Below are 18,670 nucleotides of genomic sequence, written 5' to 3'. Positions count from 1 at the left end.
CTTTCCCTTCTTTCTCTCTTCGTCAAAATTTATTTCATTTCCTCGCAAGCAAAGAGGAATTTTTCTTTTAATTTATTCCACACCAAAGATTTTCGAATTTTATTATTACTCCTTTACGCGGTACATCATGTAACCGACCTTCTTGGACCATGATGTGAGTAAATGGATAAACTAATAAGAATATTTGTTTAACACAATAACAGCTCAACATAAATTATAACTAAATCTTGTAAAATAAATTCGTTTCTAACTGTGATATAATCTCACGAGCATTCTCTCACACATAACATCTATTTGTAATGACTGTCATTCACCTACTGATTGTTTTTTCCAACACACACATTCTTCCACACAAATATTCCTCACGCTCATACCACACATTCTATGACAACCACTACCATACATGAATTTCTCGACGAGATATTAACAATTTTCTAAAATACCAAAAATTAGTACCAAATTAACCCCTTGACATACAATGACGTCTGGGAGACGTCATTCATTTCATGTGCCATTGTAGACTCTGACGTCTCCGAGACGTCAAGAACTGTCTTTCACGAACGTCGCGAAATATATTATTAAATTCTTCAACTGTTTTAGTCGTGTGTCAATGCTATTTTGTTTAAAAAATTCAGCACATTTTCTAGAACATATGTCTGCGACAAATAAAATGTAACATCCTACAAAGAGATACCATGCGAGCATCAAACATAATATAAGAAGTGAAACTTGGTAGTGTAAAATATGTCTCATTCCACTACATATTCCAAAATGTTTTGAGATGTATCATACTTTATAGAACTACTAAATTACTTAATTATTTATTTATTTATTATTTAATAAATAATATTTATTATTTATTAAATTACTTAATTATTGTACATTAACGTTATATATCAACTTTATTGAATGTTATATAGCAATCTAAATTTGAAAATAAGATGTTCTGTTTCTATGCTTGCACATGAGTGCACAGTTCCACAGTTGAGTCAAATTAAATGGTATTTTACGGACACGTCCACGCGCATTTTATTTGTATGTCAAGGGGTTAATAAATTAAATTAAATACCAAAAATAATATCTACCTGAAGATACTTTAACAGAAAATTCTGTAGCCACGTATTTTTATTTAAAATTATATAGCTATAGGAAATGAATTATTTTTCTCACTGAGGAGGAAGAGAAATAGGGATTTACGTATTTAATTAAATTGATAAATGGAAATTCGGAGTGAGAGTTTAAATTAAGGAGGATCGAGGTGAATGAGGAATACGATGAATCGAATTCAGTTGTATTATTAAATATTCAAGCAAACGCTTTGCTAGCCACGTTAGCAACAGAAGCAATTGGGTGCACTTTCACGATTTTTATTCCCCCCATTTACCGCAATTGGTGCAACCTATTTAAGCGTGACTTAATTAAGGCTTAAGTCACGGGCCGATAGTTTGTTCAAATGTTGATACGGCGATTTTTTCATTCCACTCCGAGGCAATTTATTTGAAAAATATCCCGGTGTTATTCTAGTATTGATATATGCATTTCCGTGGAAATGAGAAACTTTAGAACGTGTCATTAAAAAGGCTGATTGCCTTTGGATTGGCTGAAACTCCTGGACGTATTATTTAAGAGCTCGTTTTCTTCCTTCGAGTAATTACCTTTCTAACTGAAGACTCGTTTAGTATCATAAATAATAATTAGAAAGTGTATTCTTCCATTTCTCTTTTTACCTCGAGTTCCAGTAATTTCATATCTTATTCCTGTTAAATTCAAATCATATTATTTCGATAATTATACTTCGAATTTTCCACACTGTGACCGTTTTTTCCCTTTTATGGTTGTGAATAAAATATTTAGAAAATTGTAATTTATTTTTTTATGGTGTGGAAATTTGCACAATTTTTATTTTTATTTCTAGTATTACTGTAATTTTTCTTTTATTTTTTTATGGTGTGGAAATTTGCACAATTTTTATTTTTATTTCTAGTATTACTGTAATTTAAAAAATCACAGTTCCAAATTATAATTCGAATATTTTGGACTTCCACAATATTTTTCTCAGTATAGTTTTATTAAGTAGAAAATTTAAAAAAATAGCACTTCCATTTTTCCTCAATTTTTGACGATTTTACAAATTTTATAATTTTATTTATGAGGGTTACTATGATAAATAAAAAATTTTTACAAATCATGCTTCAAAATTATATTTCGACAATTTTATATTTATTAATAAAATAATATGTCCATATAATATGAATAATATTAACAAAAAGAAAAAATGAAGGAATATTGTAAATTACAAAAATCTTTTTCCCCTAAATTTACTGAAGATTTATCTTCCATTGCCTGTCTTACGTGTCATCCCGCCATTTTATCACAACGTTCCATCTCATACCATTTGTCGAAACGGAACCACTCAAGCTACACCGCTTTGTCGAGCTATCGTTATCGCGTTGTGTCCAGGAACCAGCCGACCTAGCATCGAGGAAAATCCCATGGATCACGAGTATCGAGAGACGGTGCACCGTATCTAATCTCGCGACCGAACCTTCGACAATTTTTCTCGTCGCCATTGCAATGTCACGGTCGCTCGTCCGACGCGAGCGCCATCTCGTGGCATCGACATAAATATCTGGCGTAGATCCAACCCGCGTCTTATCTCCTCGCTGCTCCTTTTCTTTCGTCTGCTTCTCTTTCTTTCTCCCGTCTGCACCTACCCAAAGTTTTCTCCAACAGTCAGGTCAGTCTGTATTAACTCTTCCGCCACGAGAGGTCACTGATGACGCGACAAGACAGGCATGAAAAGTGATAAAGAGCTAATCTGTGCACCCCCGAATGTTAGGCGCCATTATCGAATATGGCGTTGGGAAAAATTAGTAGAGAAAATGGAATATTGTTAAGAGTGCGATGAAATGATCATTGATGGCTAAAAAGAAGTGGAATGGATGAGGTTGAATGACGAAGTTGAGTCAGATATTAGATTATAGGTTATAGTTAGGGTTTGAAACGTGGACCAAGTGTAAATGAGACTTAAGGACAATTAAAAATGGCGGGAACTTTGATAAATTTTCAAGGTTAATAATGTTTAATGGAGTATCATGAGAACTCTGTTCGAAGGTACCTAAGTGCATTATAGTATTACATTTTTATTAATAGGGAATGGAGATACGTATTTTAATGGAAAACCCTCAGACGTTTGCTATCAATCTAGGGTACTCCTAGCAAATTTTTCATCACTTTTCCAGGATATTAAGAAACTTATATTTAATTCAAAGATACCCAAGATTATTATACCTTCTTTGGCACAATTTCTGTACAGAAAGATCACCAGAGTTTTCCTCAGAAATGTTTTCAGACCACCAAGATTTGGTAGCTTCTCTACCAAATCTTGCACCATTCTCTGATAATTTTTCTATTCGCCAAGTTTGAGGGAACCCACATCCTGTTGTATACTAACTCAGAGATACCCAGTAATACTATAGTCACTTCCATATAATTTCTAATCTCAGATACCACCTTAATAAGAGCTCGTCAGAGTTGGGTCTGCAACCTAACTAGTCAATTTCTGTCAAATTTCTATTCAAAAATGTCTTGAACCCACCTAGACAGGATCTTCTGAATCCTTCACAATTTCTTTATAATATTTTTGTCAACCAAGCCTGACAAAAACTTAGGTGATACTGTACCAACCCAAGAATGCTCAGCAGAATTCTATTCTAAGATGTTTTTATCTCACCTAGACTACTTCTACCAAATCTACGACTGTGCTTTTTCAATATTTTTGTTAACCAAGTCTGAGAAAATTTTAAGTGGACCCAGTAATACTATACTTACTCCAGTCCAGTTTTTAATCTCACCAATTAGTCCAACGAAAGCTCATTAGAGCTCTATTCTGCGATGTCTTTACCTCAGCTAGACTTTCTACCAAATCTACGACTGTTCCTTTTCAATATTTTCGTTAACCAAGTCTGACAAAACTTTGGAGGGACCTAACCAACTCAGTAATACTATACTTACTGCAGTCCAGTTTTTAATCTCATCAGGTAGTCCTACGAAAGCTCATCAGAGCTCTATTCTAAGATGTCTTCAACTCACTCAGATAATTTTTATCAAGTCTCTATTCAAAGACGTGTTGAATTCACCTAACCAGGTGCTATCGAATCTTTCCTTCCATCATTCCTTTACAATATTTTTGCCAACCAAGTCTGACAAAACTGTTCTGATACCGTACCATCCCAAGAATGCTATACTTAGTCCAGTCCAGTTTTTAGTCTCACCTAGACTACTTCTACCAAATGTATGACTATTGCTTTCTAATATTTTTGTTAACCAAGTCTGACATAATTTTGGTACTAACCCAAGAATACCTAAGAATACTATGCTTAATACTATGCTTACTCCAGTCCAGTTTTTAATCTCACAAGCTAGTCCAACGAAAGCTCATCAGAGCTCTATTCTAAGACGTCTTTATCTCACCTAGACTACATTTACCATATCTACGACTGTTCCTTTACGACATTTTTGCCAACCAAGTCAGACAAAACTGACGTGATACAGCAGCAACCCAAGAATGCTATAATACTTCGATTCAATTTCTAATTTCACCAGATCCCCGAACGAAAGCTGAGCTCTATTCAAAGACGTCTCGAAGCCATCTAGACCACGGTTCTTCCACATTCTCCAGCGGAAGAGCCTGGCCGCTTGCCAGGAACACTAGCCAATCGGTCTCTCGTTGTCATGCACGTCTATTCGTCTAATAATTCTCGGACGATGCAATTTTTGCGTCACGAGTGTCTAACCGCTGGTCTCATCCCGGCTGTTCCCCCTGTCCTAAAACCTCGACGTGCCTGCAGCACCCCTGAAGGACTCGTGCTCTCTAGACTCCCTCAGATCGTCTAACCGACTATCACGCTCGGTAGTGACCTCTCTAATTGGCCGTCAGCCAGCCTCGTCTCGTCGATGTCTTCTTGTTCCAGCTATATTTGCTTCCAAGGAGATTCGTCGACGGTGACGCGTTGTCCAGCTCTCTAGCCTGGGCGCGGCCGCGGAGAGGGTCGGCGATGATTTACGAAGCTCGGCGCCTTCTCGTTGCTCTCTTCTTCGTCTCCCTCTCTTCTTCGTCAACTCTGCCCGCGTCTATTTCGCGAGTTTGCGTTCGTAGAACGCGATACGTCGAACAGGAACAAAGGAACCGTCGATGTCTCTCGCGAGGGAGACCCGTTTGCGTGGAAACCCTGGCTGGTGACAAGCTCGGGACGAGTTATATGCAGTGGTTCAGGCTCCTTTGAGGCTTTTGGACACTGCTCCCAGAAACGGCTCGCACTGTACAAAGAACCTAATGCAAAGTGGGCAATTAAGTGTACAGACCGCCTCTGTGACCGGTCTAATAAAGGCGCCAAAGCTGCCTCTTCGCGCGGTTTAGGGGTGTTTCACTGTTTCCTTCGCTTCGTTTCGCGGACTCGTTGAGGAGGAATGTGGTCGGGAATGTTGGCGGGATTTTTTCTCGATTCGAACTTGGTTTGCTCCCTTTGGTGGGGGGAGCCTTTGCTGACGGAGGCTTGAAGAGGATGGTAGGGGTAAATTGCTGGAGTTAATATACGCTATTAATTATCTCGGGGTTCCAGGTTTTTATTTCATTGAAGTTTGGGGTTAGGTTGGATCGTGTGTTTCTAATTATTGAAAGAGAAAAAGAAATTTTTCTTTTGAAGGATAAGTTTGTAACTTGGAATTTGAAGTGTGAGGACCTATTTGTTGTTGGGTGAATTTTGGAAATATGGAGTATAGGTAAATTTTGAATTTGAATTGGTGCAAAATGGCAGCTGATCTAAAATTCGTGGATTTTAGACGTTAGGATACACTATATGTGCTGTTGTGGACGGGGCGGGGGGGTACGTTTGTATTCCAGATGCCAGTAATAGCCAAAAATAATTTGTAGAGTATAGACAGTGAAATTTTTAAAGAAATATTTTTAATTTGTAATTTAGTTGGAAATAGAAATTGGGGTACATTGATAGATGATGAGGGTACATATAAATATTTTAAATTTATAATTTAGTTGGCAATGAAAATTAGTATATATTGAGTATGGTTTCACGATCTCATCAAAAATTGCAGAATAATAAATAACAAAGGAAAACATAATAAAATAGTAATAGAAATATAATAAATTTCAGGTGACGTAAAATTCGCGTATAGCAAATGCATGTAACAATCAGTAATAATACGAAAAATTTAGAAACTGGAATTTTTAAAAGAACATTTTAAATTAGTAATTTACTTGGAAATAAAAATTAGCATACATTAACAATGGCTTAACTCGTCAGAAACAGCGTAACAATAAATAAAGAAGAAGAATACAATGAATAACAAGTGACCTAAAATTCGTGTATAGCAAATATAAAAATATAAAAACTAGAATTTTTAAAAAAACATTTAAGATTAGCAATTTACTTGAAAATAAAATTAACATACATTAAGAATTGCTTGGCTCGTCAGAAGCAGCAAAATAATGAATAAAATATAATAATGCAACCTATTTCAAAATAATCCACGTTGAATATTAAATTTTAATCAAGATTCGCCAAATCTTCTGTTGAAAAATAATTTGCAATAAAATAAATTCTATTTCTGGCTTACAGTAGCGTATCCAACAACAGCAAACGAAATATAAAAATGTACAAACATCCAAGAAAATCCACTGCAGTAGATTTTAATCAACCTATTCGCGAGTAGAACTCTCCTTTGAGAGCAATATTCAGGTAGAAATTCCATTTCTGGTTTATAATTTATTAACAAAGAAGCTAATTAAACGTCCTCTACGTTTACAAAGCACTTTTTCTAACATAATTACCTTCGCTGCTCCTCATCTTTCGGCGTTCACAATTAAGTTCCCATTGATCCGCTGGAACCTCGCGTTAATTTCCAGTTTTCAGAAGGACAACTCGCCGGTGTGTCCGCGCGGATACGCGCCGGATTTGGCGTAATTAGTTTCGCGGCGTGGCCGCGTTAAACCTTTTAATTAACTGCGACATCGAGACCGACGCAATTACGCCGGAAAAATTGTCCTCTTCGAAAAACGTCACTTTACCCGATCCATCGCCGTTGCTTCTTGTTTGAAATTCATCTCTAAAATCAAAATTGGCACTGCTGAATTTTTGGAATCAAAATATTCGAGGAAATCGAAGGAAAAATTTGGCTAACATTTATATGCTTTTTTCCTATTTATTTTTAATCCTATCTTAATTTTTCTTAATTTTTATGTCGAAGTCCGTGAGAAATTGGATTGGATCGTGTAATAACGAGAAGTGAAATTATATGGGGATTTCTGTGAATGGTAATTAGGTATTTTTCTAACAAAATTTTAATTTGGGAAATTAGGTATTTTTTTAACAAAATTTTGATTGGAGAAATTAGGTATCTTTTTAATAAAATTTTGATTAGAGAAATTTGGTATTTTACTAACAAACTTTGGATTAGAGAAATTAGGTATTTTTCTGACAAAATTTTTATTAGAAAAATTAGGTACCTTTTTAATAAAATTTTAATTAGACAAATTAGGTATTTTTAAAATAAAATTTGGATTAGCAAAATTGGATATTTTTCTAACAAAATTTTGATACAGAAATGAGGTATTTGTCTGACAAAATTTTGGTTGAAGGAATTAGGTATTTTCCTGACAAAATTTTGATTCGGAAAATTAGGTACCTCTTTAATAAAATTTTTATTAGAAAAATTTGATATTTTTCTAACAAAATGAGATAATTTTCTAATTTTTCTTTTCTTCTCTCCCCATTTTATTTTTACCCCTATCTTCTTTTCCTTTCTCTCTTCGCATGTTCAAATCGATGAAAAATTGGACTCACTCGTGTAATATCGCGAAGTAAAATTACACAGGGTTTCCTGGGAATGGTAATTAAATACATCCTGTGACGATACAGTTTCGAAACAAAAAGTCGAATTATTTAGCCCCGAATAAGTAGAGTTTTATAAATGTATTTCGATATGTGCCCATCGATCGCGGTGCTTGCCACGTTCATGAAATATTTAATAAAGCCGTGAAATTTAATGGAGAAAGTTTCCTCTTTAGAGCTTCGGAACTGCTTTTATAGACTATATCATTTGCGATAAAAAGGTTAAACGGGATTTGTTACAGAATATTCCCATACATTTAGGGATTTTATCGCAGACTAAATTACAAATTTACCTGATGATCCTCGAGAGTAGAACGGAAAATTCTTTTCCGATTTTCCATAAATTGCAAGATCCGCGTCTCAAACTCGGGAAAAGTGAATTAAAAATTCCTAACTCGAGGAATTAAAAATTTCGTAATCCCCCATAACCGTGCAACAAAGAGTTAATATCTGTTACCAAACTTGTCGAACCTTAATAATAAAACAAATTCGACATAAGGAGATTAGGTCTTCGATGGATCCAGGAATTCTCCAGCTCCGTGCTTATTATTCCAAAAGACTACAACTCCTGAGTCCACAAAGATAAATTGAGCGAAGGAAAATCTCCAGTCTTTGGAGACCAACTCTCTAAATCCAGAAAAGTAAATTCAGAGGAGTCTTAGATCCTTCCTCAACCATCCGAGTATTCAGATTCACTTTGCTTCTAAAAAATGGTAACTCTCGAGTTAACATTGAAGTCCTGCAAAGGATTGAAGTCTTAAATTCGTATTCGAAGGCAGAACCAGGATTTTGTGAGTGTTGATTTTATATGTGTGTCATATAATAAATATCTAAATATAATAAATTAGTTAGATAAAATAATAAAAAATTAGACACTGGTGTTACGTCTATATAAGACAGACTTGATTTCCAGTTTCTATAATTAAATCAGAAAATTAAAAGAAGCATGATCTTGGAATGTGAGAAGATTTAATGATTGGAAGTTGGAATCTGATCGTTATTAGACAAGATTTTGTAATTTATTATAAAAATTGTAAGTTTATTAGAGAACGTCTTGAATTTTTGGGAAGAATCTAGGGAATTTACGAATTCTGCAGTGGTACTGGAGACCGTGAACCTGGAGTCTGCCAGCAAGGAAATCTCGGATCTTTATAGGCCAAGTCAAGAATCCGCAAATTCCACTTTCACGTTAGACGATTAGGATCTTCAAATAGAGGCCGGAAAGGGAGCCTAAGATGTTCAGAGAGCAACCCAGGATTCCATAAATTGTGGAATATTATTCATGGTTAACATTGGAGTTACTAATCCAGTAAAAGATTGGTCTTCCAATTTTTCTGCTTGTGATCACTGAAAATTAATGCCCACTCTTATGCGTGATTAGTATATTTACTTATGTTTGGTGTAGCATTAAAATTGCTATTATTTATGCCAGCTATGTTTAGGTATCCATTGAAGATCAGTGGTACGAAGAATATCTCAGATTTTTAAGATTCCAATTTGATATTAGGCTGTCATAATTCTCGAATTCGTCATCAAACAAGATTTTCAGAATCCGTAGACCAAGTTAGGAAACCATAAACTTCGTGCTCGTGCTAGAAGTCTATAATTCTTGAGCCTACCAGTGAAGAAAGTCTTGGATCTACGTAGACCAAGTTAAGAATTCACGAATTCCTCCTTTACAGTGAAGCAGTGTACAAATGCACTATCAAAAGCAGTGTGAGTTCTTAATAGGCCGATTTAGGGATCCACAGATTCCTCCTGGATTCCTCCTTAAATAGTATAATCCTAAAATTCGCTATCAAAGAAGGTCTGAGACCTTCGTGAATTAATTTGGGAATTTACACACATACCAATCCCATGAAATCCAAGAACAGTGATGATTTGGGGTCTTCATAGACTAACTCAAGATTCTAAGAATTCCTCTTCTATATTAAAACAGTTTAATCCTAACATTTACTATTAAATAGGGCCTAAAGTCTTGATAGACCAACTAAGGTGTCCAGGAATTTTCTCTGTCACTATAAGACAATATTGCTATAGAATATGCTAATCATATTAGGCTTAAATAACTCTTCATAGCCTTCATAGCTCCATCCAGGAATTTATTCTTATACCATAACCTCCAAATCTATCGAGAAACAAAGCCTAATAAGGAGAGTGCAAATCCTTCGGGTCACCGATTTAATTGAAATTCTGTAGGTATGTAGATTTCATCATGCAGTTCAAGAATGTATTATATATCATTATAGTTGTCACTACTCAATAGTTTTTGAGATATGTACGATTAAAATTTTCTTACTCCTTTAACTACATATTTATTTCCAATAATTTTGAAATGTCATTGTGGCGTAGCGGTGACGCTCGAAAGTTCCTATACTGGAGGTCCGGGGTTCGATTCCCGTCTTGTAGTTATAATTTTTATTTTCAATCTATTTCATTTAATCTATTCATATTCGATCTAAGATCCTTATAGACCAGTCCGTAGACTGAACTGGTAATCCCAAGCGTGAAAGAATCTCGAAACATGCCCAAATATGTTCCTCAAGATTGGAAACTACATTTGAGACACTGTGAGCAGCAAAAGATCCCAGTTCCTCCGGCAAATCCGTTCTATTCCCCGAAAATAGACCAGAAAGTGGCTAGGATGACCGCGGAACGCTTGGACCGGTCGAAGGAGGGGACAGAGATGCTGTCGTCTCTTAGAGAGTGTAGGATCCGCTTTCTTCGATGGCTTGTCGCTCGAGAAATCAAGAATTTAGCACGATACGCAGAGCGTTCGTGGCATCGTCAGCCGTGGAACGAGACGCCTGGCATCTCGGTCGTTCTCTGTGCTCTCTAGCCGCCATCTAAGTTTAGAGGGAGCGCACGGGCGCATACCTGCTTCGCCCAGAAGCTTAAGCGGTGACATTATCGTGGGGTCAGACCGTGTCAACGAAGACACGGGATCTGGCTGGACATCGACCACGGACGCGCAACTAATTATAGGTTTCGAGTGGCGGACTGTTTGCGCGATGACTATGCGGGTCTGTGTGCGGGTCTGTGCTCGCGTGTTGCTACAGAGCGACGAGCTACTCCCTGCTCTACGAGTTGGACGTCACAGGCAGCTCGTTGCTACTTTGTGTCTTGGAATAGTCGAGCGGAATGTTGGGAGGAATTGCAGGATTTTTCCGACCAAGTCTTTGACTGACTGCGCTGGGTAGAGGTGGTTGGAGGAAGCTTGGTGATCTTGATGGAATGTCGAGGGATTCGATGACTGATAGGTGGATGGTTTTAGGACAGATTTGTTTTCCAGTTTCTATGTTTGGATCAGCAGATATTTGCAATCGATGCTAGGTCTGTCGAGGTGGATTGATTAGGGGAACCTTAAGAGACATTTGATTTCCAGTTTCTATATTTGTGGTAGGTGACATTTGCAATCAATGCTAGGTCTCTTGACGAGTTGGATTGGGTAGAGATAGCTTGGTGGTCTTGATGGCAAATATTTATGCATTTGGTGACTAATTTTTAGGTGATTTTAGGGTAGATTTGATTTCCAATTTCTATATTTGAGTCAGATGATATTTGTTACTAATTAGAGATCTTTTGTTGAGTTGGATTGATTAGAGGGAGCTTGGTAATCTTGATGGCATGTTGAGGAATTTGAAGACTGGTACTTGGAGGATTGTAAGACAAACTTGATATCCAGATTCTATATTTGAATTAGGTGATATTTGCGACTAGTACTAGGTCTTTCGTTCAGTTAGATTGGTTAGAGAAAACTTGGTGATCTTGATGAAATGTTTATGCATTTAATGACTGGTAGGTGAAAAATTGTAAGACAGGCTTGATTTCCGTTTTCTATAATTAAATCAAAAAATATTTGACAGCAAACTGCAGCTGTATGATCAAGTACAGTTGTTTTGATGATGTTTGCTGATCTTACTAGATTGTCCTGAGATTTAATGACATAATTGGAGGATTGACAGGAAAAAGACTTGATTTCCAATTTCTATAATTAAATCAGAAAATATTTTCCAGCAAATTGTACGGCCTAATGTCAATTACAGTTATTTCGATGACATTTAGTGATCTTACTGGACTATTGAGGAACTTGATGACTGATAATTGGAGTATTGTCGGGAAGAATACTCGATTTCCAATTTCTATAATTAAATCAGAGAATATTTGCAAGCAAATTGTAGACTCTGCTGTCAAGTACGCTTATTTCGATGACGTTTGGTGATCTTCCTAAACCCTCAAGGAATTTTATGACTAATAACTGTAGGATTGTAAAGAAGAATACTCCATATTTCCAATATCTACATTTAAATAAAAAAATATTTACAACTAAATTGTAAATCTATTATTAAATAGGTTTGATTAAAGGAAACTTGGTGATCTCGATGAAGTATCAAGGGGTTTGATGAGTGGTAGCTCTTGATGACCTGTGAAATAAATTTTGCTTTCAGCTTCTATATTTGGATTACGAGATCTTCGTGAGCAAATAGCAAGTATATCGTCGAATAGAAATTAAAAGAGAAATTTAAATCGATTATTACACCATGCAATATCGTCGCAATTGCTATTACCCACAGAGGGATGTTTCGCTGACAGCCACGCGCATACCGGGACATCGTAAATTCAGTTTAGACTGCCAAGAATACTGCACTTCTTCATATTTTACACCTCTAAAGTTTAAAGCCGCCAAGTTTTTATGTCTGCTTGTTTATCGTGCCGTGTTCACGGAACAGGGGAAACAGAGAAGCATATCGGAATAACAGTCGTGTCGAACAGATCCTGGCGCTGTTTTAGAATTTACAGATCTGCCAACCGAGTCAGTTTCAATTACCTTTTCCTTCCAACCTGCTACGTACATTGTATGCACTGTTTATACGATTCTATAAATCTATTTGAATTTATGTGTTCCAACACTTGGGACAATTTTATTAACTCCTTAATCAATAATACTCTGATGATCGAATTATTTTGAAAATTATTTCGAGAAACTGTTTCGATGAAAATTTCACGAAAATTCCTATTTTCTTGTTCCTTAATACTTCGTAAAAATATTACTACGAATTTTTACAAAAATTGTATGATATTTGGAGAAAAATAATTTTTTTTAAATAAAATTTTAAATATAAATTAAAAAATAAAATTAAATAATATTTTTAGGATATTTGTTGCGTCGAAATTTTTGGAAAAGGAATTTTTATGGCGATATAAAATGTTTACAATCTATGCTACGAAATTTAATTTTAAATAATTTTTAAATATCGCTGTATTTTTTAAATTTTCTTTTTGGAAATGTAATAATCGAAGAAGCGTAGTAATAACGAAGTTTTGACAAGCGTAATAAAATTTGCCTTGTCTGAACTCCTTTCCACTTTGTCTCCTTCTGAAATAGAAACATTCTACGAGAGTTTAATTATAGTACAGTATACCAGTGTGCTCTGTGCGTGTGTGCAATTTGGTTTGAACTTCACCGTCCCGTATGATCTCGAGCAATTAATATCCAAAGAATCCTACGTAAACACCTTAAATATTCCTCCTTAAATAATAATTCAATTTTAAAAAATAGGAAAAAGAATAAAAATATCCAATTTTATAATTACATTTTTCCAAATTAATTTTCATTTCGTTAAAAATACCATCGCTGAAATATATTCGTGGATTTGAATTTCGTGGAACTTAAGGAACCCTGTTACGAGGGATGTCACTATACCGTGTACAATGTCCCTAGCGAGATAGACGGCGCCACCGTCGGTCTGAAAAATCGGCTGATCGTACGCGAAACGAGATTCGTAGATAGCTTCCGGTCGAACGCGAGCGGAATTAATTATTGCCGAGAAGGCTGCATATTATTAATCGCGTAATTGGCTACTAGCTGGTGATTACAAGTGTCAGGAGCACGCGTATCGCGTGGAAACGAGCTTGTGATATCGCTCGCACGCTTCTATACCATCCGCGTCGGGTAATCGCGACTTTTCGTAGATCACAGGCACGCGTTCAGCTTCGTGTCCGGTCTGAGGGAGGAACTTCCTCCTGATGGAGGAAGGAACTTCGGTGGCTGGAGGACGAAAAGATAGGAACTATATCTGCGACTTTTTTTTTTCTTTCCTTTTTAAAGGAAATTGTATGTGATTCTGCGGTGAATACATTTTTTGGAATCGGAGCATTGAGAACTAATATTAATAATATTAATGTTTTATTGTGGATATTAGCGATGGTATTTTATTAATATCACCAGTATGAATATTAATAAAATATTCAGTAATGTATTCTAGTCGCGAAATTAATAATTATAATAATAATTGGTAAAGGTTGATAATAATAATTGATAATAATCATTGGTAATGGTTGATAATAATACTTGATAAAAATAATTGGTAATGGTTGATGATAATAATTGGTAATGGTTGATAATAATAATTGATAATGGTTGATAATAATAATTATAATAATAATTAGTAATGGTTATAATAATAATTGGTAATGATTGATAATAATTATAATAATAATTGGTAATGATTGATAATAATTATAATAATAATTGGTAATGATTGATAATAATTATAATAATAATTGGTAATGATTGATAATAATTATAATAATAATTGGTAATGATTGATAATAATTATAATAATAATTGGTAATGATTGATAATAATTATAATAATAATTGATAATGGTTGATAATAATATTTGACAATAGTTGATAATAATAATTATAATAATAATTGGTAATTATTGATAATAATAATTGGAATGTTTGATAATAATATTTGAGAATAGTTGATAATAATAATTATAATAATAATTGGTAATGATTGATAATAATAATCGGTAATGGTTGATAATAATAATTTTTGGTATCCTTTGCAAAGTAAATAAATTTAAAATTCGAAATATTTTGTGTTCTGGAAATGATGAAATTTGGGAATTCTCCCAAAATGGCAGTGGTTCTCAACCTTTCCTTTCATTCACCATTCAACTACCAGTATATAATCAACTCGCATACCACTATATAAATACTGTGTATTAATTATAGCATAACACATTGTGCGTAATTTTCAAATTTGGTAGAAAATTTAAATATATGCATAATTTCGGGTTTGATAGAAATTAGAAAAATCATCGTTATTAATTAAAAATATTCGAAAATAGATTACCCAGAAGAATATCCGAATGAATTTAAATCTGCAATACGACGTATGTTAAATATGCAGTGTAGTATATTAAATGTGATAAGTATAGTAATTCATATTCGAGAAAAATGTATGAAAAGAAGGAAATCGATTCTTCGACTGCACCAAACGCATATAATTGGTGGTTGGAGACCTATCGATAGGTAACGGCAGTTGTATTGAATATATAGTGAGTCTGCTGAAGTATAGTGATCGAGCGCGCGCGCACTTTGAACTTTATAACGCGACACGCGTTTGGCGGTCGTGAAGCTCGAGGTTTGCGTTGGTGTTGGCTCTAACTAACGGTGTTTCGTGTTCTGTCTGTTGCAGGAGGTTGGAAGCATCATTGGGAAGAAAGGAGAGATCGTCAAGAGGTTCCGTGAAGAGGTAATTAATCCAGTTTCTTTCTGTATTGGGAAAAAGAATTATTTTGGGCTAGATATATAAAAGAAGATATTAATGATATAATTATTACTGTTAAAAAATGTGCAAAAGAGGATTTTCAATATTAAATATATTTTATACTAAACCAAATAAAATTAATAAATATAATTTATGAATAATTACTATGAATATTAATATACTGTTAAAAAATGTGCAAAAGAGGATTTTCAATATTAAATATATTTTATACTAAACCAAATAAAATTAATAAATATAATTTATGAATAATTACTATGAATATTAATATACTGTTAAAAAATGTGCAAAAGAGGATTTTCAATATTAAATATATTTTATACTAAACCAAATAAAATTAATAAATATAATTTATGAATAATTACTATGAATATTAATATACTGTTAAAAAATGTGCAAAAGAGGATTTTCAATATTAAATATATTTTATACTAAACCAAATAAAATTAATAAATATAATTTATGAATAATTACTATGAATATTAATATACTGTTAAAAAATGTGCAAAAGAGGATTTTCAATATTAAATATATTTTATACTAAACCAAATAAAATTAATAAATATAATTTATGAATAATTACTATGAATATTAATATACTGTTAAAAAATGTGCAAAAGAGGATTTTCAATATTAAATATATTTTATACTAAACCAAATAAAATTAATAAATATAATTTATGAATAATTACTATGAATATTAATATACTGTTAAAAAATGTGCAAAAGAGGATTTTCAATATTAAATATATTTTATACTAAACCAAATAAAATTAATAAATATAATTTATGAATAATTACTATGAATATTAATATACTGTTAAAAAATGTGCAAAAGAGGATTTTCAATATTAAATATATTTTATACTAAACCAAATAAAATTAATAAATATAATTTATGAATAATTACTATGAATATTAATATACTGTTAAAAAATGTGCAAAAGAGGATTTTCAATATTAAATATATTTTATACTAAACCAAATAAAATTAATAAATATAATTTATGAATAATTACTATGAATATTAATATACTGTTAAAAAATGTGCAAAAGAGGATTTTCAATATTAAATATATTTTATACTAAACCAAATAAAATTAATAAATATAATTTATGAATAATTACTATGAATATTAATATACTGTTAAAAAATGTGCAAAAGAGGATTTTCAATATTAAATATATTTTATACTAAACCAAATAAAATTAATAAATATAATTTATGAATAATTACTATGAATATTAATATACTGTTAAAAAATGTGCAAAAGAGGATTTTCAATATAAAATATATTTTATACTAAACCAAATAAAATTAATAGATATAGTTTCTTAGTAGTTATTATGAATATTAATATATAGTTAAAACACATGCAAAAGGGGATATTCAATATTAAATATATTTTATACCAAACCAAATAAAATTATTAGATATAGTTTCTTAATAATTACTATAAATATTAATATACTGTTAAAACACATGCAAAAGCTGATATTTAATATTAAATATATTTTATAATAAATAAAATAAAATTAATAAATCTATTTCCTTACTAATTACTATTAATATTAATATACTGTTTAAAAAACGTGCAAAAGCTGATACTTAAAATATAACTATAAAATAATCCTACTGTCTTATGACAAATAAAGAATATATTTCAAGTTTCAATTATAGCAATTCTCTCTTGATTAGTTGGCAAGAAAATATTTCTTCAAACATGTTATGATAACGCTGCAAATCAGGAAACACGATAACGTCTATTTTGATGACCGGTCTGTAACTATAGTTGCCGCGAGAATTTTTATAGAATAAATAAGCTTCGCGTATAAACTGGGCGACAAACAACTTATGACTCATCTTAATATTTATGATCCGAACACGTTTTGGACGATATTCAAGATCTATTAGGCTTCTCCTTGTGTGTTGATTAATATGCTAACACGTTGATTGCCGAGTAATAAATGTTGTTTGATGGTGATACAAGCTATACGTATATGGACGATACATAATTAAATTTTTATGGGACCTCTTCCACGTGTCGTATTATTACCTGGTCATAAATTTCGCAATTTGCAATTGAACGTAACTGAAATTTCAAATACGCGGTTTTCCCACGAAAATGCGGAAAATTACTATAAACATTGAATAAACTTGGAAAAATAATTTTACGAGTATGACATGTCTCCATAAACTGACAATCTACTTGTAATTTTCGATTTTATAATAATAAATCTTCTCATGGCGGTGTTGGTTATTAAATAAATAATAATGGATTAGTTAATGAAATTTGGGGATTATTAAAATCTGCATCAAAATGTTCACGTATCCTGAAATTTAGTTTAACAATTTCTGGTTATTCTTAAAGTTGATTTCAGGTATTAATGAATTAGTGTATTTTCTGTATTTGAAGTGTATATTAATTTATAATAATATTTTGTAGTGTACATTATAATATATAATAAATAATTTACTGAACATAGTAATACTGAATGAAGTCATTCAATTGCATGATTCTAATATGACAATATCTCAAAAATATAATAATATAATGTTTTTTAATTATTTTGGGTTTAATATTGCTTCAAGAAAATGGTGTATAATGACAAGACTGGTGGTTAGATTTTAAATGATTAAGAGCAGTTTTCAACTTATTTCAGGAATTTCTTGCAATGTTAATTAGAGAGTTAAAAAAAGAGGCATCCAAAATTAAATTCAAAAATTTAAATCACCTCAAAATTTAAAAAATTCCAAGTTTCCTACAGGGTTGTGAAAGAAGTGTCACTTTTCAAACCATTTAAATTATAATAATACACATACTAAATTAACAAATTATATTGTACATTAATATTGATATAATAATAATAATAATAATAATAATAGCGTTATATAAACTATAATCACATAATAAAATATAAACAACAAGATAATAGACCAATAATAAAACAATACTAAGATACAAATATTAATATTACAATAAAATATAAGCAATAATAATTATATATATATAAAATTAATACAATACATCAAATTAATAAAATAATATTTACATTGAAATAATAATTAATATATAATTATGTTACATAATTAATTTAATAAAACAATGAACATATATTTAAATATATGTGAATATATATATATAAAATTAATATAATACATCAAATTAATAAAACA

At 32.4% G+C, this 18,670-nt stretch overlaps 1 protein-coding gene across 3 annotated transcripts in view; it reads left to right on the top strand.

The window, feature by feature from the left end:
- The window catches only part of mub (poly(rC)-binding protein mub), a 99,243-nt gene that overhangs the window by 39,548 nt on the left and 41,025 nt on the right, over positions 1-18,670 (top strand). For all 3 annotated transcript variants that reach the window (XM_017897472.1, XM_017897470.1, XM_017897471.1), the window contains exon 3: positions 15,403-15,459. In XM_017897472.1, coding sequence (XP_017752961.1) covers positions 15,403-15,459 — 57 coding nt within the window. The remainder of the gene's footprint in view (positions 1-15,402; positions 15,460-18,670) is intronic.

The sequence above is a fragment of the Eufriesea mexicana genome, unplaced genomic scaffold (assembly GCF_001483705.2).
Source record: "Eufriesea mexicana isolate 0111107269 unplaced genomic scaffold, ASM148370v2 scaffold500, whole genome shotgun sequence".
In the NCBI taxonomy this organism is placed as follows: domain Eukaryota; kingdom Metazoa; phylum Arthropoda; class Insecta; order Hymenoptera; family Apidae; genus Eufriesea; species Eufriesea mexicana.
This window is presented reverse-complemented; position numbering and strand designations above follow the sequence as displayed.